The 27,874-nt window shown below is 37.3% G+C and overlaps 1 protein-coding gene across 2 annotated transcripts in view; it reads right to left on the reverse strand.

Annotated features, from left to right (window-relative positions):
- The window catches only part of CHMP3 (charged multivesicular body protein 3), a 55,103-nt gene that overhangs the window by 22,230 nt on the left and 4,999 nt on the right, over positions 1–27,874 (reverse strand). The window contains exons 2-3 of one of the 2 annotated variants that reach the window (XM_055243617.2): positions 15,623–15,683; positions 2,961–3,140 (exon numbers count right to left, since the gene is read on the reverse strand). In XM_055243617.2, coding sequence (XP_055099592.2) covers positions 2,961–3,140; positions 15,623–15,683 — 241 coding nt within the window. The remainder of the gene's footprint in view (positions 1–2,960; positions 3,141–15,622; positions 15,684–27,874) is intronic. The other variant, XM_055243618.2, reaches the window with a different exon arrangement.

Raw genomic sequence — 27,874 nt, forward strand, 5'->3', positions numbered from 1 at the left:
CAGGACACAGGAAGAAAGGGCAAAGAAAAGAAAAGAGAATGCTCAAATTTAGTAGCTCTGAGAGAACTATTAACACAAGATAACATTTCTCAAAAATAAAAAAGTCTGACAATACCAAGTCAAAAAGGTGAAAAGGTATGGAAAAAAACTCATGAACTGCTGCTGGAAATATAAATTAGTAAAGCTTCTTTGGAGAGCAATTTTGTAATTCTAGCAAAATTTAAACCCAGCTATTTACTTAGCAATTCTACTTCTGAGTATACAATGTCCTAAACCTTTACACACAGCAAAAACCGGAAATAACCTTAATATCCATCAAAAGGGGAACAGAAAAATAAAATGTGATACATCAATGTAATTTCATCTAGTAGTTCAAATCAATGGACTAGAGCATGCTCTCTCTCTCTCTCTCTCTCTCTCTATATATATATATATATACACACATAGATAATTTTATTGTGGTTGCTGTTGTTTTGTTTTGTCTTGTTTTATAGAGATAGGGTTTCATTATGTTTCTCAGGCTGGTTTTGAAATCCTGGCTCAAGTGATCCTCCTGCCACAGCATCCCAAAGGGCTGGCATTACAGGTATGAGCCACTGTACCCTGCTTACATTTATCCACAAGAACATATTTCAAAAACAATGATAAATGGAGAAAAAAGATGCAGAATGGTATCTATAATATGATACCATTCATACAAATTTTAAGATTCACAGTAGTGGTTTTCTCTGGAGAGGTTGGGAGAGAAGAGAATGAAACTGGGAAGGGGTATTAGAGGAGCTTCAACTTTTGTAATAATGCTTTTTTTTTTTAATATATAATATAGAAGCAGGCAAATACAACAAAACGTTAAATTTTATTAGTTCTGGGCCAGGTGCAGCGGCTCACACCTACAATCCCAGCACTTTGGAAGACTGAGGCGGGTGGATCACTTGAGCTCAAGAGTTCAACACCATCCTGGGCAACATGGTGAAACCCCGTCTCTACCAAAAAAAAAAAAAGATAAATTTTATTAGTTCTGTATGATAGGTACATAAAGACTTATTACATTATCCTCTGCTTTCATCTCCACAATTGGAAAAAAAGAGGCTGCGCATAGGCTGCTTTATTCGTAGAGGGAAAAAGGCAAAATAAGCAATAAGGAAAGAGTGAAAAATGTTTAAACAAGCTTTTCATGGTCAACTGAACATGTGTCTTTTGAGCATGTTGCAGGAAAAATTGAGAATAAATCTGAATTTTTCAAGCTGGCTATAAAAGACAGTAATACTTGAGCTTTCAACATGACAAGATTAAACTATTTCTTTATGGCACTGATATTCAGTTTGATCAAAAGGCATATCTAGGTGATATATCCAGTATTTCAAGAGCCTAAAATCATCACTTTAGGGCTGTAATAACATGGCATTTAAAAGTGAAGATAGGCCAGAAGTGGTGGCTCATGCCTGTAATCCCAGCGCTTTGCAGGGCCAAGGAAGGTAGATCACCTGAGGTTAGGAGTTTGAGACCAGCCTGGGTAACATGGCGAAACCCCGTCTCTACTAAAAATACAAAAATTAGCTGGGCATAGTGGTGGGCACCTGTCATCCCAGCTACTTGGGAGGGTGAGGCAGGAGAATCGCTTGAACCTGGGAGGTGGAGATTGCAGTTAGCCGAGATCGCACCACTGCACACCAGCCTGGGTGACAGATAAAGACTCCATCTCAAAAAAAACAAAAATAAATAAATAAAAGATAATCCTGATAGATTTTTTTAAAAGATGATGTGGTACAAACATTTTGTCATTTTTTTTTGCTCTTTCCCAGCCCATGATTATTCTCTTCAGTATCTGGAGAAAGAAACTAATGATACATTCATGGTTAGGCATACTTTAAAACCACATTCAAATGTTAAAATTAAATGTGAAGAAAGTACCTTCAGAATGAAATACAACCAAATAATGCATTAGAAACTCATTTGGCACCATCCTATAAATTAAAACACTTCATCTTCTAACTTCTTTTGAGTGTGATCAATGAAGTATCTGACAGAGAGTTGAAAATATTCTTCAGTGAAAATTTTCTCCATAATATATTTCTTTTTTAGACACAGTCTTGCTGTATTTATTGTCCACGCTCAAGCACAGTGGTTATTCACAGGTGTAATCAGAGCTCACTGTGGCCTCAAAACCCTGGGCTCAAGCACTTAATTCTCCTTGCTCAGCCTCCTGAGCAGCTGGTACTACAACTGCATGCCACCATGCCTGGCTCTCCATGATTTCTGAGTCTATATTGAATCTAAATATCTGACAGTCACTTGCTGCCATTACTAAAGAACTAGAGTTCTGAGTTAGGACTACTTCATAATTTAATGGAAATTAAGAAAAGAAACCAACTAGATGAACGACCACAAACAGTACTGTACTGGACACTGAAAGGAAACAATGTTTATTCCTATTTTAAATATCATGAGTTCCTAAAAGTCATCTAAAATGGACAGTTCACACGTATGCTGAATACCCATCACGTGGTCTACAGATTCCTAAGATGTGAGGAAGCATTAGGTAGACAGAGATGAAGCAGAAAAGGAGGTGAACCAAAGCCCCACAGCCTGTTGTAACATTTTGCCTGGGGCTGCTCTGGGCCTAGGACAAAGGTAGAAAGCTCTTTTCTTCATCCTCCCTCCAAACATCTAGGCTGGCCTCTTACTCCTACAACTCAATTCTCAGGTCACTTGATAACACTGTTCAATACATTCTAACTTCTAAACAAAGCAGATTTATATGTAGATTTCATTATTATTTAGAAAATACTAACAAAAGAAAACAAACAACGTTATTATATTTTGCATTTGTACAACACTCAACACTAAGAAAATACAAAGAATAAAAACCAGAGTTGAGTTTTTCCTATTCAAGGAATCTGTGTTGATAATAACAGCAACATTGGCATTACGAGGTGACTGTAAGGTAAGTGCAGCCTTACCAAGCTGGTTCTTCATCCCCATGAGCACTGAGTTCATGTGCGCTTTGGATGCATACAGCTTGCTCACAGCCTTCCTTGACCTGATCATCTCCTTGGCCAGAACTACACAGACATCCTTCTGGCCCTTCTTGGCAGCATCTTTCACAGATCGTTTCACTTTTTCTTCTTCTCTTTGGATATCTAAATTTAGAACAGAACACCAAAAATCAAGGGTAAGTCAGGTTTACTGGCACTCAAATACATTCTTATTGTGATCTAAATGTATCTATTAAATAGAAAAACATATAGAAGGATATACATAAAATCAAAATAACGTAGCGAATATTCATCACTTCCAGAAACAACATCAAAGTAGTTTAAAACAAAAGTACGATCCTATTACACTTGACAAAATTTCAAAACACCTTTCTTTGTTGGTACTGGCCCTAAGAATTTTTTAAAAATTACTGTAAATGCATTCCAGAGCTTGCTCCAATAATCAATAAGTAGTATTCCCACAATTATAAGAGTACAGTTTCTATACAGTCACCAATCATTTCTAAAAACCTTCAACTTAAGGAAAGCCTGAACATATCATAAGTCTCATACCGGCATCAGCTAAAGGTAAGATAAGTCTTTATTATATGCTTTATGATCAGTAGTGTTTTCTCCAATTTTTAAAACTGTGGTAAAATACATAAAATATACCATCTTAACCATTTTTAAGTGTGCAATCAGTGGAATAAAGTAACATTCACATTGCTGTGCAACTGTCACCTCCACCCAGAACTCTTTTTTTTTTAGATGGAATTTCACTCTTGTTGCCCACGCTGGAGTGCAATGGTGCAGTCTCAGCTCACTGCAACCTCCACCTCCCGGCTTTGAAGCGATTCTGCCTCAGCCTCCCAAGTAGCTGGGATTACAGGCACTCACCACAATGCCTGGCTAATTTTTGCATTTTTAGCAGAGACGGGGTTTCAACATGTTGGCCAGGCTGGTCTCGAACTGCTGACCTCAGGTGATCCGCCTGCCTCGGCCTCCCAAAGTGCTGAAATTACAGGCATGAGCCACCGCACCCGGCCCAGAACTCTTCATCTTTCCCAAAACTAAAATTCTGCACCCATTGAACAGTAACTCTCCATTTCCCCTTTCCCCTAACTCCTGGCATCCACCATTCTATTTTCTGTCTTTACGAATTTTACTACCCTTAGTACTTCCTTTAAGTGGAATCATAATATTTTTCTTCCTCTGACTGGCTTATTTCACTAAGCATAATATTTTTAAGGTTCATCCATGTTGTAGCATATGTCAGAACTTTCTTTTTAAGGCTCAGTAATATTCCATTGTATGTATATGCGACATTTTACTTAACCATTCATTTGTCAATGGACACTTGGGTTACTTCCAATTTTTAGCTATTGTGAAGAACATGAATGTACAAATATGTCTTTGAGACCTTGCTTTCTTTTGTGTATATACCTAAAAGCAGAACTGTTAGGTTATAGGGTAATTCTATTTTTAATTTTTTGAGGAACAGCTCTACTGTTTTTCACAGTGGCTACATCATTTTACATTCTCACTAACAGTATACAAAGTTCCAATTTCACCACATACTCACCAACACTGGTTATTTCCTGGGGGTTTTGTTGTTGTTGTTTTGATAGTAGTCATCCTAATGGGTATGAGGTCGTTTTGATTTGCATTTCCATAATAATTAGTGATGTTGAACATCTTTTCATGTACTTACTGACAATTTGTACAGCTTATTTGGAGAAATTCCAAAAGTCTATTGAAGTCCTTTGCCCATTTTTGAATTAAGTCGTTTTATTGTTGTGGCATTTTAGGTCTTCTGTATATATTCTGAATACAATCTCTCGTCAGATAAATGATTTGCAAATGCTTTCTCCCATTCTATGAGTTGCCTTTTTACTCCGTTGGTAACATCTTTTTATTTTTTTAATATACAATTTTTCTTTGTCTTTTTTTGTACAGATGAGGTTTCGCCATGTTGCCCAGGCTGGTCTCAAACGCCTGGGCTCAAGCAATCTACCCACCACAGCCTCCCAAAGTGCTGGAATTACAGGCGTGAACCACTGTGCCCTGCCAGGTAATCTTTTTTAAGATGCATGAAAATTTTTGATTTTCATGAAGTCCAGTTTGTCTACTCTTATTTTTTGGAGATGGATCTATGTTGCTCAGGGTGTAGTGCAGTGGCTATTCACAGGCATGATTATAGCACATTACAGCCTCATACTCCTGGCCTCAACTGATCTTCCAGCCTCAGCCTCCCGAGTAGCTGGGACTACAGGCACACATCACCATGCCCAGCAGTTTGTTCTTCATGTTGTGAAGTTTTACCCTGTGTTTTTTTCTAAGAGTTTTATAGTTTTAGCTCTTACATTTAGGTCTTTGATCCATTTGGGGTTAATTTTTGTATACATTGTTAGGTAAAGGTCCAACTGAATTCTTTTGCATATGGATATCCAGTTTTCCCAGCACCATTTGCTGAAAACTGTCCTTTCCTCCACTGAATGGTCTTGCTACCCTTGTCAAAAATCAGTTGACAACATAGTTTTTCTGGATACCTATTTCTATTCCATTGGTTTATATGTCTGTCTTTATGTCAGTACTACACTGATTTTATCTCTGTAGCTTTGTGGCAAGTTTTGAAACCAGGAAGTGAGTTGTCAAACTTTCTTTTTTTAAGACTATTTTGATTATTTAGGGTCTCTTAAGATTCTATAAGAATTTTAGGACAGATATCTCTATTTCTACAAAAAATGTCATTGGGATTTTGATAAGGATTGCACTTTGAATGTGTAAGATTGCTTTGGGTAGTACTGACATCTTAACAATATTTAATCCCCCAATCCATGAAAATGTGATGTCTTTCCATTTATTTATGTCTAATTTCTTTCAGTAATATTTCATCATTTTCATTATACAAGTCTTTTGCCTCCTTGGTTAAGCAAATTCCTAAGTATCTGATTATTTTTGATGCTACTGAGAATGGGTTTTCTTAATTTCCTTTTCAGATTGTCCATTATTAATACAGAGAAATACAATTTTTTTGGTGCTGATTTTGTATCTTGCTACTTTACTGAATTTATTAGTTCTAATAGGTCTTTTTTGAAAAATCTTTAGGGTATTATACATATAGTATCAGCTGCAAACAGAGATTTTTACTTATTCCTTTCCAATTTACATACTTTGAACTATTTTTTTCTTGTCCAATTCCTTTGGCTAGAAGTTCAGTATCATGTTAAAGAGAAGTGGCAAAAGTGGGTATCCTTGCCTTGTTCCTGATCTTAGAGGAAAAGCTTTTAGTCTTTCACCATTTATTTTGATAGTCCCTGTGGTTTTTTCCATACATGGTTTTTACTATGTTCAGGTAATTTCTTTCTATTCCTAGTTGTTTTTTTTAGCATGAAAAGGTGCTGAATTTGGCCAAATGCTTTTTCTGTGTCAATTGAGATGATAATGTGAGTTTCTTTTCCCCTTCATGCTGTTAATGTGATATATTACACTGATCAAATTTTATATGTTGAATCATTCTTGCATTCCAGGATAAATCCCACTTGGTTGTGATGTAAACTCATTTTAATGTGTTGCTGGATTTGGTTTGCTAGTATTCTGTTGAAGATTTTTGCACCAATGTTCATAAGAGATACTGGTCTATAGTTTTCTTGCAGCATATTTGTCTGATATGATATCAGGACAATATCGGCAACATAGAATGAATTAGGAAATGTTTTCTTCCCTTCAATTTCTTGAAGTTTGAGAAGCACTGGTGTTAGTTCTTCTTTAACTGTTTGATAGAATTCATCAGTGAAGTCATCAGGTCCACAGCTTTTCTTTGTCAGGATATTTTTGATCACTGATTCACTCTCCCTACTAGGTATAAGTCTGTTCACATTTTCTATTTCTTCATGTTTCAATCTTGGTAAGTTTTATGTTTCTAGTAATTTGTCCATCACATCTAGGTTACACAATTTATTAACATACAATTGTCCATAGTATTCTTATAATCTTTATTTCTGTGGAATCAATAGTAATGTCTCCACTTTCAACTCTGATTTTAGTACTTTCAACTTTCTCTTCTTCCTTAGTCAATCTAGTTAAGGTGTATACATTTTGTTGTCTTTTTCAAGAACCAACTATGGATTTTGTGAATGCTCTCTATTCTTTTTCTGTTCTGTCTCTGCTTTAATCTTTATTATTTTCTTTCTTCTGCTAGATTTGGGATGACTTTGTTCTTGTTCTATTTCCTTTAAGTTGAAAGCCAGGTTGCTCATCTGAGATTTTTTTTTTTTTTTTTTTTTGAGACAGGGTTTCACTCCTGTCACCCAGGCTGGAGTGCAAGGTTGGTCACCATCACAACTCACTATAACTTCTGCCTCTGGGTTCAAGCGATCTTCCCACCTCAGCCTCCCAAGTAGCTGTGACTACCCACAGACCAGAGCACCTAGCTAATTTTTGTATTTTTGATAGAGACAGGGTTTCGCCATGTTGCCCAGGCTGGCCTCAAACTCCTGGGCTCAAGTGATCTGCCCGCCTTGGCCTCCCAAAGTGTTGGGATTAAGGCCACCACACCTGGCCTTCATTCTTAATGTAAGCATTTATAGCTATTAATTTTCCTCTGAGTGTTGCTTTTGCTGCATCTTCTAACTTTTGGTATGTTCTGATTTGGTTTTTACCTGTCTGTAAGTATTTTCTAATTTCCTTTGTGATTTCTTTTTTCACCCATTGGTTAAGAATGTGTTGCTTAATTTCCATACATCTGTGAATTTTCCAGTATTCTTTCTGTAAACTGATTTCTAATTTCATCCTGTTGTGGTCAGAGAAGATACCTTATATATCTTTTAAATTTGACTGAGATTTGATTTACAGTCTAACATATGGTCTATCCTAAAGAATGTCTTGTGTATATGTGAGAAGAATGTGTATTTTGTTGTTGGGTAGTATTCTGTATATATCTTTAGATCCAATTGCTTTATTTCATTTTTTTTTTTTTTTTTTTGAGATGGAGTCTCACTCCGTCTCCCAGGCTGCACTGTGGTGGCATAATCTCAGCTCACTGCATCCTCCGCCTCCCAGGTTCAAGCAATTCTCCTACCTCAGCATCCCGTACCTGGGATTACAGGCACACACCATGACACCCAGCTAATTTTTGTATTTTTAGTAGAGACGGGGTTTCACCATGTTGGCCAGGCTGGTCTCAAACTCCTGACATCAGGTGATCCAACTGCCTGGGCCTCCCAAAGTGCTAGGATTACAGGTGTGAACCACTGCACTCTGCCTTCATTCTTCAAGCCCCCTGTTTTCCTACCTAATTCCTATCTAGTTGATATACCCATTGTTGACAGTGCAGTATTGTCTATTATGGAAGAACTATTTCTCTCTTCAATTCTGTCCACTTTTGCTGCATATGTTTTGACAGTCTGTTATTGTATACAAAAATATGTACACTTGTATTATCTTCTTGCTATATTTAATCTTTAATATATGATGTCCTTTGTCTCATATAATCTTTTTTTATTTAAAATCTATTTTATCTGATAATAACATAGCCGTCCCTGCTGTCTTTTATTTACTATGGCCACAAAATATCTTTTTCCACCCTTTTGCTTTCAATCTATTTGTGTTTTTGGATCTAAAGTCTCACTCTTGTAGACAGTATATATGTTCTTAAATATAAGATTATGTTTTGTAAAATCCATTCTGCCAATTTGATTAGAGACTTTAAATCCATTTACATTCAAAGTAATTACTGTGGGCTGGGCACAGTGGCTCATGCCTGTAATCCTAGCACTTTGGGAGGCCAAGGCAGGAGGATTGCTTGAGTCCAGGAGTTCCAGACTAGCCTAGGCAACATGATGAAACCCTGTCTCTACAAAAAATACAAAAATTAGCTGGTGCAGTGGCATGCATCTATAGTCCCAGGTACTTGGCAGGCTGAGATGGGAGGATTGCTAGAGCCCAGGAGGTCGAGGCTGCAGTGAGCCGTGTCACACCACTGCACTCCAGCTGGGTGACAGGGTAAGACCCTATCTCCAAAAAAAAAAAAAAAAAAAAGGAATTATTGATAAGGACAAATTTTCTTCTGCCAATTTTCTGTATGTCATAGCTATTTTGTCCCTTATTTCTTGCATTAATGTTTTCTTGTGTGTTTACTTGATTTTTTTGGTTAATGAAATGTTTTAATTCCCTTCTTATTTCCTTTTGTATAGCCATTTTCTTTGCGGATACCACAAGGATTATGCTTAACATCCTAAATTTATAACACTCTAATGTGAATTTGCATGAGCTTCTTTTTTTTTTTTGAGTCTCACTTTATCACTCAGGCTAGAGTGCAGTGGTATCATGATCTCAGCTCACTGCAACCTCCGGCCCCCAGGTTCAAGCAATTCTCCTGCCTCAGCCTCCACAGTAGTTGGGATTACAGGCGCGCACCACACGCCCAGCTAATTTTTGTATTTTTAGTAGAAATGGGGTTTCACCATGTTGGTCAGTCTGGTCTTGAACTCCTGGCCTTAGGTGATCCGCCCACCTTGGCCTCCCAAAGTGCAGGGATTACAGGCATAAGCCACCGCGCCCAGCCTGCATGAGCTTAATTTCAAAAGCAGTAAGAAAACTATGCTCTCATAAAACTCTTGTCTCTATCCCAGTTCAGTTACTGATGTCACGATGTTACATTTAGGCCCTATGTGTCCAAAAACAGACTACCTTTTATTTCTTATTCATGTCTCTTAAATCATGTAGAATACAAAAAGTAGAGTTATAAACCTTTCTAATTGTCCATGAATCTACCTTTAATGGAGATACTTATTTCTTCATACATCATCAAGTTACTGTATAATGTCCTTTCATTTCAACCTGAAGGACTCCCTTTATTACCTCTTGCAAGTCAGGTCTAGCTGTAATAAACTCCCATGGCTTTTGTTTATCTGACAGTTTTGCTAGACATAAAATTTTGGTTGATAGGCCTTTTCTTTCAGTATTGAATCCACTGCTTTCTGCCCTCTAATGTTTCAGATGAGAAATCTTCTAAAATCTTACGAGGATCCTTTGTATGTGACAAGATGTTTCTCTCTTGCTCCTTTTAAGATTCTCTCATTGTCTATGGCTTTCTACAGTTTGATTATAATGTGTCTTTCTTGGCAAGATCTCACTTGAGTTTATCCTACCTGGAGGTCACTGAACTTCTTGGAGGTTTATATTCCTATCTTTCATCAAATCTAGGAAGTTTTCAGCCATTATTTCTTCAAATAATCTTTCTGCACCTTTCTCTCTCTTCTCCTAAAATTTCCACAATGCATGTTGGTCTACTTGATGATGTCTGACAGGTCTCTTAGGCTCTGCTCATTTTTTTTTCTTTTTCTTTTTTTTCAATAGACAGGGTCTTGCTCTGTTGCCCAAGCTGGAGTGCAGTAGCATGATCATGGCTTACTACAGCCTCAACCTCCTGGGTAGGTAGGACTACAGGCATGTACCACCACACCTGGCTAATTTTTGTTTTTATTTTTTGTAGAGATGAGGTTTTGCCGTGTTGCCCAGGCTGGTCTCAAACTCCTGGCCTTAAGCAACACACCTGCCTCAGCCTCCCAAAGCATTGGGATTATAGGCGTTAGTCATTGCACCCAGTCTCATTTTTTCTTTCTGTTCCTTAGACTTGATAATTTCAATTGTTCTATTTTGAAGTCTGCTGATTCTTTATTTTACCTGCTCAAATATGCTTTTGAATCATTCTAGTAAAGTTTTCACTTCAGTTATTGTACTTTTCAGCTCCAGAATTTCGGGGTTTCTTGTTTTCTAGCTTTCCATTATTTCCATTTTGTTCACACTTTTTAACTTAATCCACCTCTTTCTTTAGTTCTTTGCACATCTGTAAGATACTTGCTTTAAGTCTTTGTTTAGCAAATCTGCCATCTAGTCTTTCTCAGCAACAGTTTCTGGTGACTTACTTCTTCCTGCTTTGAGTAGGCCATATTTTCCTGTTTCTTTGTATGCCTTATGATTTTACTGTTGTCGAAAACTAAATGTTGGAATCTTCTAATGTGGTAACTCTGGAGATCAGATGTTGATTCCCCAGGGCTCATCAGGTTTGGTTTTGTTTTCTCTTTTGTTTTTTAAAATTGGCATAGGGTGTCTGTGGTAAAGATCAGCACAAGGTATAAACTCAAGATCTTCTGAGATATTTTATGAGGCTGTACCATTCCCTGGGCAGGCACAGTGACTTCTACATTCCCTCATATATACAGTTACTTTTGAGTAGCCTAGCTCTTGGTGACAGGAATGTAAAATGGCACAGCTGCCATGGAAAACAGTAAATGGTTCCCCCCAAAATTAAAGATACAATTATTTGATCCAGTAATGCTACTTTCGTTTATGTATGCAAAAGTACTGAAAAGAATTGAAAGCAAAACAGATATCTGTACATCCATCTTCATAGGAGCATTATTCACAATAGCCAAAAGGTGGAAACAATCTAAATGTCCATCAGCAGATGAGTGTATAAATAAAATATGGTATATACAGACAACGGACTATTACTCAGCCTTAAAAAGGAATGAAATTCTGATACCTGCTACAACATGGATGATCCTTAAAAACATTATGTTAAGTGAAATAAGCCAGACACAAAAAGACAAAAATTATTTGATTCTACTTATATGAGGTACTTAGAATCGTCAAATACTTAGATACAGAAAGTAGAATAGTGGTTACCGGGGGCTGGGGGTAGGGAGAAATAGGAAGTTATTGTTTAATAGGTACAGAGTTTCAGTATGGATGAGGAAAAAGATCTGGAGATGGATAGTGGTGATGGTTGCAAAACATTATGAATACACCTAATGCCACTGAACTGTACACTTAAAAATGGTTAAAATGGTCAGCTTTATTTTATGTAAATTTTACAATAAAAATAGATAAAAATCAGCAGCAAGACTAGTATGACTCACTTATAAACAAACGTTTGGGTATAAATACAAAAACAGAAATATATCTGGAAAAGGATGATCACCAAAGTGTTTGTGGTGGTTATCTCTAAGTGGTCGAACTTCGGGGTGATTTTAACTTTCTACTTTTCTGCATTTTTACATGTGTATAACTACCTTTATAGTCATGAATGCTCACCCAAGCTGACTATTTTCATTTGAGGAGCAGATGAAATGAATTACCTAAATTCATTCCAATTATTGCCTATAATGAGTGTTCAAAATGTGTTATATTTGACTGAAAGCTAAAAATGTGGACTACCATAAATCTTCCATGAAAAGCTGAGAACTCCCTGTAGTTATATTTTGCTTTAAGTTGCTATTATTTTTAACTTGTTATTTAAGTATAACATATATACAGAAAAGTAAACATAACTGTACAGCTATATACATTTTCACAAATTAAACACGCTCATGTAACCAGGGCCTAGATCAAGAAACAGATTACCAACATGCCACAAGGCCCCCTTATGTCACCTTTAATCCACCATTTCTCCCCAATAAGCATAGCCAATAGCTTGACTTCTGAGAACATAAATTCATTTTGCAGTTGCTCATTTTTACACTAGTATTTCTTTTTAAATCCATTCACCTTGACTGCTAATATAAAACCAAATGAAAGATCCTGATAGTGTTTCTGTGATAAATCCTCATATGCTTTCACAAGTAACATTTAAAGCAATCACATTACTTCATAGTCACACTTTATCAAAGTGCCCCATCCCCTTTTTTGATATCACCATCAAGTAGTGAAGTCTCTACTGTATGCCAGGTACTGTCCTAAACATTTTACATATATTCACAGATTTAACTCTCACAACAATTCTATGAGATTCAAAGAAGTTTATTAAGGACAGGTGATAATCAGAGTTTAAACCTGGTAATGTTAAGACTCCAAAATCCATGATCTTTTTCCGATATCATGTTAGAGTAAATTAATAAATTACTATTAATGACAAATAACAGGCAACATATATGAAAGATATTGGGCTTGAAGATCATCATTTAAAAGGCAAAATGAGCTATGGATGTGAGAAGAATTACAGTGAGCATAGCACAAAAAAGGAATATGCAAGGCTGTGAGACACTAATGAAACTTACAAAGTTTCTAACATTTATTTTTGACACTGATCAATTATTATCATTGTCATACATTTTACCTCTACATGTTACAAGCCCCACAATACATCATTATTTTTACTTTCAAGAGTCAGTAAGTTAAAAACATTCTTAAGAGGAAAAAATAATTTCTATTTACTTACATATTTACCATTTCCAGCATGCTTTATTCCTTCATATAAATCCAAGTTTGTATCTGGTATGATTTTTCTTCAGCCTACAACTTCTTTTAACATTTATTGTATTGGCAACAAATTCTTTCTGGCTTTTGTTTGAAAATATCTTTATTTCACCTTCACCTATGAATGTTATTTTCATTGGACTTAAGTCTAGGATAACATGGGGTTGTTTTGTGAGTTTTTTCTCACCATATGAAAGATATTCTAGTTTGCATTGTTTCTGATAAGAATTTTAAAATCATTCTTATCACTGTTTATTGGACCTAAATTTGTCTTTTTGGGGGGTTATCTTTTTGGTTTTCAGTAATTTGATTATGCTTTGCCTTTGTGTGGTTTTGTGTTTATTCGATTTGGAGATGAGTTCCTTGGATCTGCAAGCTTAACAGTTTTCATCATGTTTGAAAAACATTCAGCTACAATTTCATATGATCCTTCCTGACCCCTCTCCTCCTGAGACTCAAATTACACACATTAGCTCATTTGATATTAGAAGCTCTGTGTTTTTTTTTTCTTTTTTCTGTCTGTACTACAGTTTGGATAATTTGTATTACAGGTTGAATATCTCTTATCTGAAATGCTTGGGACCAAATGTCTTTCAGGCTTTAGATTTTGGAATGTTTGCATCATACCAGTTGTGTATCCCTAATCAGAAAATCCAAAATCCAAAATCTGAAATATTTGGGTTGCTGACAGGATACTCAAAGGAAATGTTCATTTGAACATTTTGTATTTTGTATATCTTCAATTTCACTGATCTTGTTTTCTGTAGTGTCTAATTTGCTGTTAAACCCATTCAGTGATTCTTCATTTAATTTCACTTCATTTCAGATCTTTGGACTCTAGAAATTCCATTTTGTTCTTTTCTGTATTTTGAATTTATCTCCTCCTTATGTTTAAGTTATCCTTTATTCTCAGCATATAATAGCTGCTTAAAAATCCTTGACTGCGAATTCAATCATCCGTTTTTTTGTGGGGGTTTTGGGTTTTTTTATCTATTTCTATTACACCTGGCTTTTCTCCTGTTTCGGGGTCACATTTTCCTCCTTCTTCATAATAGTATCTCATTGGATGCTGGCCACTGTATATGTTTCATTGTTGGGTGTCTGAATGTTGTAGTCTTCCCTTAGAGTGTTAATCTTTACTTTGGCAGGTAGTCAAATTACCTGCAAATCAGCCTTCAGGTCTTTTAAGTCTTGTTGGTTGGTTGGTATGGGCTTGTGGTAGCCTTTTTTCTAGGACTACCTACCTGATCCTTATTATTAAGGTGTGACTCTTCTGAGGTCTCTACTGAACATCCCAGAGGTTCAACAAAGTCTCTTTTCTGTGTCTGATCAGAGCTCAACCACTTCTCAATCCTTTATTAGCTCTAGGAATTATTCAGCTTACAGCTTCCTGGTAGTTGTTCTGTTCCTAGTAATTGTTCTTTGCCCAGTCTCTTGAAATTTCACTCTAAGCATGCACAGCTTAGTATTCAGCCAAAGACTCCAATGGATCCTATTGAGACATTTGAAGTTCTTTCTCTGAATATTTCCCTTCTCTCTGATACTCTGCCCCACAAATTCCAGCCACTCCCTGAACCCTTATCTCTATTCTCAACCCAGTGAAACCACTATGCTGTGCCTGGAATGTCCTTCCATGGGTTATAATCCAGAAAGTATCTCCAAGCAGAATGACAGGGTCATATTAAGGCTCTCTGTCTTTGTTTCTATTCTCTCAGTGATCACAACCCTGTACTGCCAGCTGTCCAATGTTTGAAAACAGCTGTTTCACAGATTTTTGTCCAGTTTTTTTCTCTCTTGCTTTGTCCAAATTTTTATTTATGATGAGAATACAAGTTGAAAAGCAATTACTCCTTCATGGCTGGGAGTGGAATTTCCCTCTCCAATTCTTTTTAAAGAAACTGATACTGGGATACCTTTATGATATTAACTCTTCTCCAATCATGAAAGTGTTAGAAACCTTAAAAGTTTTAAATATTACCATCCCTTTGCAAATCACCTTAAATGGTACTAAACGAAAAAAATCAACTTTATTTATAAACATACTGTCCTCAATTTACAGTCATGCTAAGATAAACAAATAGAGCAGTGACAATGGAATTGTATTTCTTACTTATGTATAATTTATTTAATTTGAATTCCCTAAAAGGCATTTCTTTATAAGTAGCAAGAGGTTTCTTTTGCTCTTCCAAAATATAAAGTTTCTTCTAACTCATTATCTTTTTTTAATACTGATTACAGAATTAAAAAGCAAAATCAGTCAGACAGCTATAAATAACTGATATAGGAATAAACTATGTCTTATGATATATAAATGCAGTTTATTTTTACGAACTGAAGCAAAATATACCAAGATGGTAAAAAATAGAAGACATAAAATGATAACTTACCCCTTATTTGCCTGTCAACAACTCTCATTTCCTTTCTTATCTTCAATGACCACTCATTGACCTGGGAAAATTTTTAGAAAAGGAATGAGAAAAGCCAAAACTCCTAACTCAATCTAATTTAAGAATTTTGTATTAACTCCACATTTATTACAGACACAAAATTTTTTTTAAAAAGCCATTTTCAAAGACAGCTTTAGGGTCAAATTTTACTTTTTTTTAATTTCACCTTCTTTTATTCACAGTGCACAGGAGTTTCAAGTTATTCAAAGATTCGTAGCTGAGGGCAGGCTATAAGCAGCACTTTATATAAAACCTTGGAAAGAGTATGGTACCGTCTAGGTAAACAAAGATTTGAAGAGGTCCAAGTGCACAGTTAGCTTTAAGAGCATCAGAAAATTTTCATCTTTCACAGGTAATCATTTCAAAAACTACTCTGCCTGTGTCATGAGAACTCATCTTTCCCTTTTTCCCTTTAACAATAATGCTTTTCCATTTTACAAAAGACAAACATTCCCCTAACCTTTGTCTCTTATTAACATGGTAGTTCCCTGACAGGCAAAAATTTCTGAAGCACTAAACATAGGGTGGACTGGAAATGCTGGTGGAGGTGTTGAGAAAGTAGTAAATTACTCTAATGATTACCAGATTGTTATGCAAGTGAACTGTTTTCCAATTCTTCACGTTTCAAAAATACTGAAGGAAAACCTGAGTTATGAGTCAATTAATCATTAAAAGTCAATTTTATGTTAAATTACTATGTGCTTTTTAGTACATGACTCAGAAGCTCAAAAAACTGAGTGACACTGCTATAACTAAACTCCTTCCATTACCATTTTATGACATCAACAAGGTTTCTCCGCACTTGAGTCTAATAAATCATAAAATAGGAACAGAATTTATGCTGAACCTTTGTAGCATTCATTCATGTAGCAGTCATCTATGGACATACAGACTAAATGGCATTTTTTAAAAGTCTGTACCATTAGAAGATGTATTTCCAATAAATTTCATTTTTAATGTTTAATATTGAACAAAATCTGTAAAATATTTGTTATGCAACAACAATTGTAATAATTTGTGAAAGTTGTCAGAATCAAAATGAAGTCACTAGTGTATTAAAAATTCTGACATATAGAGCTGGAAAAGCTAAGAGGGTTCTCACACTTGCATACCTAAACAAAACCTATCACAAAAGACTGCAAAAACCACAGCCTTGCTTGCTCAAAGGCACTGCAATATTACACAAAATACTTCCGCAAGGACATCTGCCCAGCAACTGCCTGTCCAACCTTGGACTGGCATCACTCTTGTTATTGACCTCTGTAGCCAATCATAATCATTTCAAAACAATTACAAAATCCTCCTTTTCCCTTTAAAAATCTTTGTCTTCCTTTACGTCCTTGAATATATACATAGTTTACCATGGCAAGTACATTCCCACTGCAATGCTGTTGCCAAATAACCATCATTTTCATCTAGGGAACCTCTCTCTGCTTGTTATTTAGGTTGACCAACTCCACTCAGAAGAAATACTTAAGCACTTAAAACTGTATGGTCATACAAGTTTTAAAAATCTAATCAGGTTTATGCACATTTTTTGGAAGTGAAATTTATATAATTAACCATTTTAAAGTGTACAATTCACTGGCATTTAGTGCATTTACAATGTCATACAACCACCACCTCCTTATACCCTTTAAATAATCTCTTTCTATCTCCCCCTCCCCAGTTCCCTGGCAACCACTAATTTGCTTTCTATCTCTATGGGATTGCTTATTCTGAATATGAAAGGAATCACACAATGTGTTAACTTTTCGTTTCTGGTTTCTTTTATTGTATTTATTTAACATGATGTTTTCAAGGTGCCTCCATGTTGCAGCATGTATCAGTACTTCAGTCCTTTTTATGGCTGGATATTATTCCTTAATATGTGTATAACACAACTCGTTTATCTATTCAGCTGTTAATGGACGTCTGGGTTGTTTACACCTTTTGGTTACAATTTCTACCACATCTCACCAATACCTGTTATTTTCTAATTTTTTTATGATAGCTGTCTGCTGAGTGTGAAGTGGTATCTCACTGTTTTGATTTACATTTTCTTAATGCCCAGTGAAGTTGGACTTTTTTTTTTTTTTTTGAGATGGAGTTTTGCTCTTGTTGGCCAAGCTGGAGTACAATGGCACAATCTCAGCACACTGCAACCTCCGCCTCCAGTGTTCAAGTGATTCTCCTGCCTCAGCTTCCCAAGTAGCTGGGATTACAGGTGCTCACCACCACAACTGGCTAATTTTTGCATTTTCAGTAGAGACGGGATTTCACCACGTTGGCCAGGCTTGTCTAGAACTCCTGACCTCTGGTAATCCACCTGCCTCAGCCTCCCAAAGTGCTGGGATTAAAGGTGTGAGCCACTGCGCCCGGCCGAAGTTGGACATCTTTTCCTGTGCTTGTTGGTCATTTGTATAACTCCTCTGGAGAATCGTTTATTCATATCTTCTGTTCATTTTTTAATTGAGTTGTCTGTTTGTTGGGTTGTATGAGTTCTTTATATCCTCTGATAGTAGTAGACCCTTTATTAATACATGATTTGCAAATATTTTCTCCCATTCAAGAAAGTCTTTTCCCGATAATGTCCTTTGAAACACAAAAGTTTTTAATTTTGAAAAAGTCCAGTTTATCTAAAGAATGTGTTTTCTGAACTTGTTCTTAAAGTCTCAGCTTAAATGTTACTTCAGGGAGACATTCCCTGACTCACAGAATAGGTTCAACCCTCCAGGCAGTACAACTGCACAGAACCCTATACCCCCACCTCTTTTGGAGAGCTCATTATACTTATGATTACTTACAAGTATAGACTATAAGCTCCAGAAAGTCAAAAACCTTCTCTTATTCACCAAGCCCTTGCATAATGCCTGGCACAAAGGATAATAAATATCTGTTGAATTTGATTGCACGGAATACAAGATGTGATAGGACAAAAAATTTCAGCCATAAATAACACTTATGTAACAATCTTCAGAAACTTTCTATGTATGTTTTTAAATGTCAAAGAGTAAAAGTTTCATAAAATCTGTCAAAAAGAGAAATTCCTTTTAAACTTGTAAAATCAAAAGGGGCTTTGCAAAAAAGAAAAACGTACCTAAGAGAAATCTGAAGAACCAAAAGTACCCAGTCAGGTCTCTGACCAGTGCTTCTCAACCTGAACTACACAACAGTCAACTGGGAAACTTTAAAAATACTACTTTAACTGGGCTGGGGTAGAGCCCAAACGACAGGTAGCATTTAAAATCTCTTCAGGTGACTATAATGTTATGTTAGAGTTAAGAAACACAGTCTAAGACAAAGAGCTCAAGAAAATGTATCAAGCAAGTCTCATAACTGTAAAGACCACTACAATAAAAGGAAATTTAAAACAGATGTAAAGAAAATTCGACAAATATTTATTTAGTGCCGATAGGATTTCAGTAGTAAATGAGAGGCCCTTATAATTAAGTAAAACAGAACGTAAGGTGTACAGAATAAAAAACCAACTAGTAAATTAGACAATATATTTGAAAACCACAAGGAACCTATAGAAAGAGTTTCACACTACCAAAATATTATCCTTTATTCAAATTCATTCATAAAGGTCTATTATATGCCAAACTAGGCAAAGGAAACTAACACCATTAAGAGGTTATTTTCCACGAATAATGCTGAGAGACAGCTTAAGACAAATAGAAAACAAAATGATTGAATTCCTGTTCCATCCTTCACTGAAATTCATTCTAGGTGGACTGAAGACATATGGAATGCAAAACTGTGGTGCTTTAAGAAGACAGTATAGGAGAATACATTTATGATTTCAGGTTAGAGAAGGAGTTCTTAAACAAGACACAAAGGCAATAACCACTAAAAGGAAAAGGCTTGTTATTTTTATCTATATTGAAATTGAGAATTTTTATTCATCATGACTCCATTAAGAAAGTAAAATGTTACAAACTGGGAGATAATATTTATAATCATATAAATGGTAATAAATAAAAGGCATTTACTTATTTTTTAAGAATGGAATTCTCAATATTGTACAGTCAGCCCTCTATATCCATGGGTTCTACATGTGTGGATTCAACCAACTACAGCTCAAAAATATTAAAAAAAAAACAAATGGTTGGTTGCATCTGTATGGAACATGTAGACTTTTCCCATCATTATTCCCTAAATACAGTGTAACAACTATTTACAGAGCATTTACATTGTATTAGGTATTATAAGTAATCTAGAGATTAAAGTACACAGGAGGATGTACATAGGTTATATGCAAATATTACCTTTTTCTTTTTAAATCAAGTACTTGAGCAGCCATGGACTTTGGTATGGGCGGAGGGACCCTGGAACCAATCCTCCTCAGATACTGAGAAATGACTATATATGAAAAGCTGCAGGATAATTTAAGTTTCTGAGTGATATTGTCTTCTTCCAAAGAGGAATTACATATGCTTCCGGCAAACATACAGCTTAAGTGTCCTGGCAATTGGTTCTTAACTAATCTTAATTAATCCTATCAGGGGATAGAGATTATTTGAAACTGGTCTTCAGTCTCTGTGAAAGCCAGTCTATTTCCAGGTCACTATTATTGCTAAGGGGTATTCTTTCAGAGTCCCAACCAAAAGCCCTGAATATCTGCTTATGAACTCCAATTTTTTTTTTTTTTTTTTTTTTGAGACGGAGTCTCTGTCACCCAGGCCGGAGTGCAGTGGCGCCATCTCGGCTCACTGCAACCTCTGCCTCCCAGGTTCAAGCAATTCTCCTGCCTCAGCCTCCCGAGTAGCTGGGACTATAGATGCCTGCCACCACGCCCAGCTACTTTTTGTATTCTTAGTAGGCACGGGGTTTTATCATGTTGGCCAGGCTGGTCTCTAACAACTGACCTCAGGGGATCTGCCCACCTTGGCCTCCCGAAGTGCTGGGATTACAGGTGTGAGCCACCATGCCCGGCCATGAACTCCAATTTTTATACTCCACAACCACAGGGTTTGTCAAAAACTCTACTCAAATTCTATTTGTCAGCCACTGCATTAGGAATTAGAGGATCTCTTTAGGGGGAAGGTAGTCCCAAATGATTGGGTTCATGTAACTGAGCTTCCCTCTTTGCTGAGATCTTGATTTTGCAATTTCTCACTGCCCTGGTGGCTTTCAGTGATTTCAAATAGTTACACTTTTTGTTTAGCTCTTTTAGTTATTTTTGGCAAAGGGTTGGTTCAAAGCAACTTAGCCTATAAACACCTTCATGATTTTTTAAAAAACATGTTTCCTAGTTCTGTTCCATAAAAAGGCTTAGAAGCAGGGACACTCAAGTAGCAAGAAGCATCATGTGCACTCAAATTTTGGTTTCTAAATAAAAACCACTTTTTTCTTTTCCCGCTAAAAGAAACCACTGCATCTTGGAGAAATGGCCGATTTCAGGTCTCAGGCTAGGAATTCACAAATCATACCAGGATATATGCTAGAAAACAAGGAAGTCTTCAAAGATTAGTAAAGTTATGCTAAAAGCAGATAGGAACTGGCTTTGAAATAGCTCCCACTGACCAAATGTGTAAGTTTTTCAGTATCAAGCGGAATAATGGTTAGGACTATAACACACTAAATATATAAAAATCCATGAGTCCAAAATGGTGCTTCTGAGAGGCACGCGTGGAGAGAGAATGCAGTTGATACCACCGGATATTATTATACCAATTCTTTATTCTAAATATTAGCGATTAAATAAAAAGCATTAAGCACTTATCCTGCATTTTCAATAGAAACCATATGTCAAGGTAACCAAATAGCCCCAGCTAATAAGGGACAGATCTTTATAGAAGACTGCCAGCTAAAAATGAAAAAGAAATCAGAGAATTAGAAAAATCACCACTCTAAAAACCCTTATAGAATAGCTGATTCAGGAAAGGGACACCTATAAATGCTAATGTGTCTAAGTGAAGGATTACTGAAGAACTGGACATTCACATGGTGCTAAAATATCACCCCTCAGGTTAGTTACCAGCATAAAAAGGAAAAACATAATGTAAAGGTCTGGTGTGTCACTACCTCAACCAGGTGGCCAAAGTTATTAGCATCATTAATTACGAGACAGACATTATATGCCTCCTGATGTGATACACTATGAAGTACACAGGTTACCTGTGAGGCATTCTTGCTAAAATTGTTTAACCTGGATCTTATCAAACTTAGATCCAACTTCCATTTCACAGAAAATGCAGGGGGTAGAGAAAAAAGCTAACCACAAAAGGAACAAGATCATGTCCTTTGTAGGGACATGGAAGGAGCTAGACGCCATTATCCTCAGCAAACTAATGAAGGATCAGAAAAACAAACACTGCATGTTCTCGCTTATAAGTGGGAGCTGAATGATGAGAACACATGGGCACATGGAGGGCAACAACACACACTGGAGCCTGTCAGCCGGGGGTGGGGGTGGGGTGGGGGGGCAGCTTGGGGGGATGGTGGGGGAGGGAGAGCATCAGGAAGAACAGCTAATGGATACTGGGCTTAATACCTAGGTGATGGGATGATGTGCGCAGCAAACCACCATGGCACACGTTTACCTATGTAACGAACCGGCACATCCTGCACATATACTCTTGAACTTAAAAGTTGGAAAAAAAAAAAAAAAGCTAACCACAAGACAGACAAATCCAGAACAAGGAACATTCTACAAAACAAATGCCCTACTTTACAAACAAGCCTTTATTCTTACAATGCTATAAGTAGAAAGCAGGGGATATTTATTTATTTATTTATTTATTTTTTTGAGATGGAGTCTTGCTCTGTCACCAGGCTGGAGTGCAGTGGCGCAATCTCGGCTCACTGCAACCTCCGACTCCCTGGTTAAAGCGATTCTCCTGCCTCAGCCTCCCGAGTAGCTGGGATTATAGGTGCACACCACCACGCCCAGCTAATTTTTGCATTTTTAGAAGAGATGGGGTTTCACTATGTTGGCCAGGATGATCTCAATCTCCTGACCTCATGATCCACCCGCCTCGGCCTCCCAAAGTGCTCGGATTATAGGCGTGAGCCACCGCGCCCGACCCAAAACAGGAGATTTTTAAATAAAATCAAGTAACAGCCAAACACAAACCTCGCTGAATCCTAAGTTTTAAAAAGTTATAAAAGATATACTGGGAACACTTGGGAATATTTAAATATGGACTAGATATTCAATGATATGAACGTATTTTTGTTATATAGAATTTCCATACATTGTAGAGTTGCAATATGAAATGTTGCAAAATGTGTTATATTTATAATCTACTTCAAAATGACTGAGCTGAAAAATATATATCAAATAATAGCAAAGTGCTATCAACATTTGATTATACGGGTTTTCACTGTACTATCTGCTGTGGTATGAATGTTGGTGCATGTCCCCAAATTCGTATGTTGAAATCCTAATCCTCAAAGTGACAGTATCAGGAGGCGGGGCCTTTTGAGAGGTGATTAGGTCCCTTCGGAATGGAATTAACAAAGTAGCTCTTTTGCCCCTTCAACTATGTGAGGACAGCAAGAAGGCACCATCTATGAACCAAAAAGCAGTCCCCTCACCAGATACTATATCTGTCAGGGCCTTAATCACAGACTTCCTGGCCTCCATAACTGTAGAAAATAAATTTCTATTGTTTATAAATTACTCAGCTTGTAATATTTTGTGATAGCAACTCAAAGGTACTAACCACTGCTATTACTTCTACTTTTCTAAAAATTTAAAAATTTTCATAATAAAACTTTAAAAAAAAGTACTTGGCATTCATAGGTGTTCTATTTTAAGAAGAAATTAAACTTGACAAAGTCTTTATGATAATATATACAATAGTGAAATGACAAGTCACATAATTGGAGAAGATAAAGATGTTCAATCTCACTGGTATCCAGGAAAAAGCCTGATATTCATTTCATTCTTCTACGACTGGCAAAAGTCAAAAATTCAGTTAACAACAAGTGCTAGAGAAGATATAGAGACAAGCAACTTTCATATATTGCTGGTGAATGTACAAATCAGTTCAATCCCTTTAGAAACCAATTTGGCAGTATTTTTGTACAAAGAAGTCATATCCTAAGATCCAATAATTTCCCTTGTATATAGCCTAAAGAAACTCTCTCACAAATACACAAGCATACTGGTATTAGAATGTTCATTGCCTTGTTGTATTACACAAGGAAACAATCTAGAAGTCCATCAATAGAATAAATATACGTGTGTGTGTGTGTGTGTGTGTGTGTGTGTGTATATATATATATATGTTTTTTTTTTTTTTGAGATGGAGTCCCGCTCTGTCGCCCAGGCTAGAGTGCAGTAGGTGATCTCGGCTCACTGCAACCTCTGCCTCCTGGGTTCAAGCGATTCTCCTGCTTCAGCCTCCTGAGTAGCTGGGATTACAGGTGCCTGCCACCACACCTGGCTAGTTTTTGTATGTTTTAGTAGAGACGGGGTTTCACTATGTTGGCCAGGCTGGTCTTGAACTCCTGACCTCAAGTGATCTGCTCGCCCCAGCCTCCCAAAGTGCTGGGATTACAGGCATGAGCCACCGCTCCTGGCCTTAGAACTAATATGTTGTCATAAATCTATACAATCAAATTCCATGGAGTTAAAATACATGAAATACATCTACATATATTGGTATGAATAAACTTCATTTTCAAAATATACAAAAACACTGAGCAGAAAGGAATCATACCAAATTTAGGACAGTGACTGTCACTCTGTGTGCTGATGTAAGAAAATGGGATAAAGAGAGTAAGCACGTATATAAGTGTATTGTTTCCTGAGGCTGCCATAACAAAGTACTTAAAACATAAATAAGAATCAATTGAACCCAGAAGGCGGAGATTGCAGTGAGCTGAGATTGCACCACTGCACTCTAGCCTGGCGACAGAGCAAGACTCCGTCTCAAAAAATAAAAAATAAAAATAAATAATAAATGTACTGTTTCACAGTTCTAAAGCCAGAAATCTGAGTATCACTAAGCCAAAATCAAGGTAGCAGGAAGGCCACGCTTCCTCCAGTGGATCTAGGGAAGAATCCATTTCTTGCCTTCCAACTTTTAATGGCTGCCAGCATTCCTTAGTTTGCAGTCTCATCATCCAGTCTTCAAGGCCAGCATCTTCAATGCTGTCTCTGCTCCATCCTCACATTGCCTTCTCTTCTTCTGTGTATGTCAAATCTCCCTCTAAATCCCTCTTACAAGGATACAGGTGATTGCATTTAGGAGCCATCTTAATAACTCCCCATCTCAAGAACCTTAATTTATTCATACCTGCAAGAACCCTTTTTCCAAATAAGGAACATATATAGGTTCCAGGGATTAGGACCTGATCTCTTTGGGGGTGGGGAGCTTCTTCAACCTACCACAATGGATATGTTATCCTCTGTTTTTTAATTTAAAATATTAAAGATTTTTTTACATATTTAAGAGTGAAATTAAAGGACTGGAAAAATATAACAAGCAAATCCTTAGAAAAAAAAACAGAAATACAGGCCAGGCGTGGTGGCTCACGCTTGTAATCCCAGCACTTCGGGAGGCTGAGGCGGGCAGATCACGAGGTCAGGAGATCGAGACCACGGTGAAACCCCGTCTCTACCAAAAATACAAAAAATTAGCCAGGCGTGGTGGCAGGCGCCTGTAGTCCCAGCTACTCGGAGAGGCTGAGGCAGGAGAATGGCGTGAACCCGGGAGGCGGAGCTTGCAGTGAGCCGAGATTGCGCCACTGCACTCCAGCCTGGGTGACAGAGCGAGACTCCGTCTCAAAAAAAAAAAAAAAAACAGAAATACATAAAAGTCAATTTAACGTAGGAAAATAACTACTGACTCCAGAAAACATTTTTCAGATAATTTCAGACTAGACAATACATTTTAATGGTATAAATTCAATAGCTATAGAAAGGCAAACAGTGAAAAGTAAGTTTCCCTCCCATTTTTGACCCTCAGCTACCTAGCTCCTCTTCTGGAGGCAATCTAGGATTTTGTATATCTTTCAAGACAATCTAAAATATACATAAAACTAGAAATCAGCCAAAAGCAACAAATACAAGTGACCTTAGATCAAAATCTGCCTATTCCTGTCACTGTCAGCTGAGTATATATCAGCTCAATCATGCTATATTTCAAATGTCCAAGTGTTTTCTCTTACCATTGTAGGAGATCCGTCAGGGTAGTGGGAAAAATTGTAAAAAGATGCAAACCTTCATGGAAGGTCGGGAGGTTTTACAAAAGCTTCAGAAAAGGATTTGGCTGGAGGCAGCCAGATTCTCTTATCTGGGAGATGTAAGGGGATGTAAAGAAACTGATCTAGGTAAGTTAGCTTACTTAAGCCTTGGAACCTGGCCTTTAATCATCCGCCAGCAGGACTGCTCTCTCGGGGAAGGGGGGTTGGGGACTATGTTAATTACTCACAAGTGTGTTGACTCAAAGCCTTTGTCATTAAATCTGTACTGAATAAATACCCACAGCTCTGGCTTGTCAGGGCCGCGGTTGCTACAACACCCTCCTCAGGGTCTGTGAGCAGCCTGGTCCCCCAGCCCGCTTTTTCACTGGATACCTGTGTCTGAGTGTATTCTTTCATCCGTCATTTGGCCAGGATCTGCGGGTCGGACCTGGCACACCATCCCTACTTCTGTCCATGAAACAAGTACCTGACGAGCTCTTTACTCTTCCTGAGGAAGTTCAACATTATGCCAGCCCAGTGGATGATAGAGAATAAATAGAAACATAATTCTTGCTCTTAAGTTTACAATTTTGCTGAGGACACAAAGCAGAAGAGAAAAATATTCTTCCAGGATTTCCCTGTGTCTATCTTCTCTCATCTCTTAAATTCTGTCCAAAACTGAGCTCTGGCTCCTTTTCCTCCACTATCACCATTCCCATCGAACTTGCTCCTTTCCTGAATTCTCTCCATTTCAGCTCATGGCACTGCCATTCAGGGGGATGAACAGGTTTGACTGGGGTAGGGTTAAACAGAAACCTAAAAATCATCTTTGCACTCATCCCACATGCAGTAGTTCAGCAAATTCTGACTATCTATGCTAAATATTTCTAAAACTCATCCTATCCTCTCCATTCTCATTGCCATTCTAAGGCTCACATCATCTATCACCTGCGCCACTAACCAGCCTCCCTACCTAAATCTCTTCCTTCTAGTTCATGCCCTAACCCACTGTTCTGAATGCTCCCCATCTTTAGTAGGCATGACACACAGACCTTTATTAATCTGCCCTCTACCTACCTCTCCAATGTTACATCTTACCACTACCATCACTCCTCTTGCATTCCACACAGAATAGCATTTCATCCTCCAACCATTCTGAATTTTTTCCCTAGTTCCTCTAAAATACGTTCCACACTTCTAAACCCTGCATATTCAGTTCACTTTGCTAGAGATGCCTCCCCTTTCCTGATCCTATACCTACCTGTCCACCTGGTGAATGCCACTTGTGACAAGACCTAGAGACCCTCCCTGACCAGCTTCCCTTCCCCATTCTGAATAATCACTCCCTCCACTATGGCATCAAAGACTTTGTACATACTTAAATTATTGCTCCTATCTCCCTACAGTGTTTATTTACATGTCAGTCTCTTCCAGTAAATTACATTCTTTGAAGTCTAGTGTCTTATTTTTGTAAACCTTATTCCAATCCAATGCACGCCAAAATCACTCGATATTTGTTGTATGAACTAAGTGAATGAAGCTTTATCTTTTTCTCCATTTCCCCATCTCATTTTCTTCCCTTTTCTGATAGAATCCCACAACCATGAGTCATGACCCAGTCTAAGAACATAAGTTAGTCATATGATTTAAGAATTCTGATGCCACGGAAGGGGGCACTCTACCCCAAGACTAAATCAGTGAAGTCCCTAAGTAAGACAGAACAATTTTCCCAGCAGAACCTCAAGTCTAAGAGAAGGATCTGTTTCCAGCAGAATTCCATGTCCTCCTGACTCCCACCCCAAGACTTACAGGTTTCTAAATGGATTTTAAGGCATCCTCATCCTCAGCAGGCCCAGTCTGGTCTTTACTTGCATCCTTTAAAACAGAATAGGTTTCACCACTAAGATGTCTCCACCAAAGTCTGTGCAGCGGCAAAGATTTTAGTCTGTAGAGGCTCCTAATATAGTTAATGTTTCCCTAGAGAGTTCCTTGAAACATTGCTCATCTTGGGACTACCTGACCTTAAACCCTACTAAACCTTATTCTGATACTCACTCATCATTTAACAAA

This window comes from Symphalangus syndactylus, chromosome 14 (assembly GCF_028878055.3).
Source record: "Symphalangus syndactylus isolate Jambi chromosome 14, NHGRI_mSymSyn1-v2.1_pri, whole genome shotgun sequence".
NCBI lineage: Eukaryota > Metazoa > Chordata > Mammalia > Primates > Hylobatidae > Symphalangus > Symphalangus syndactylus.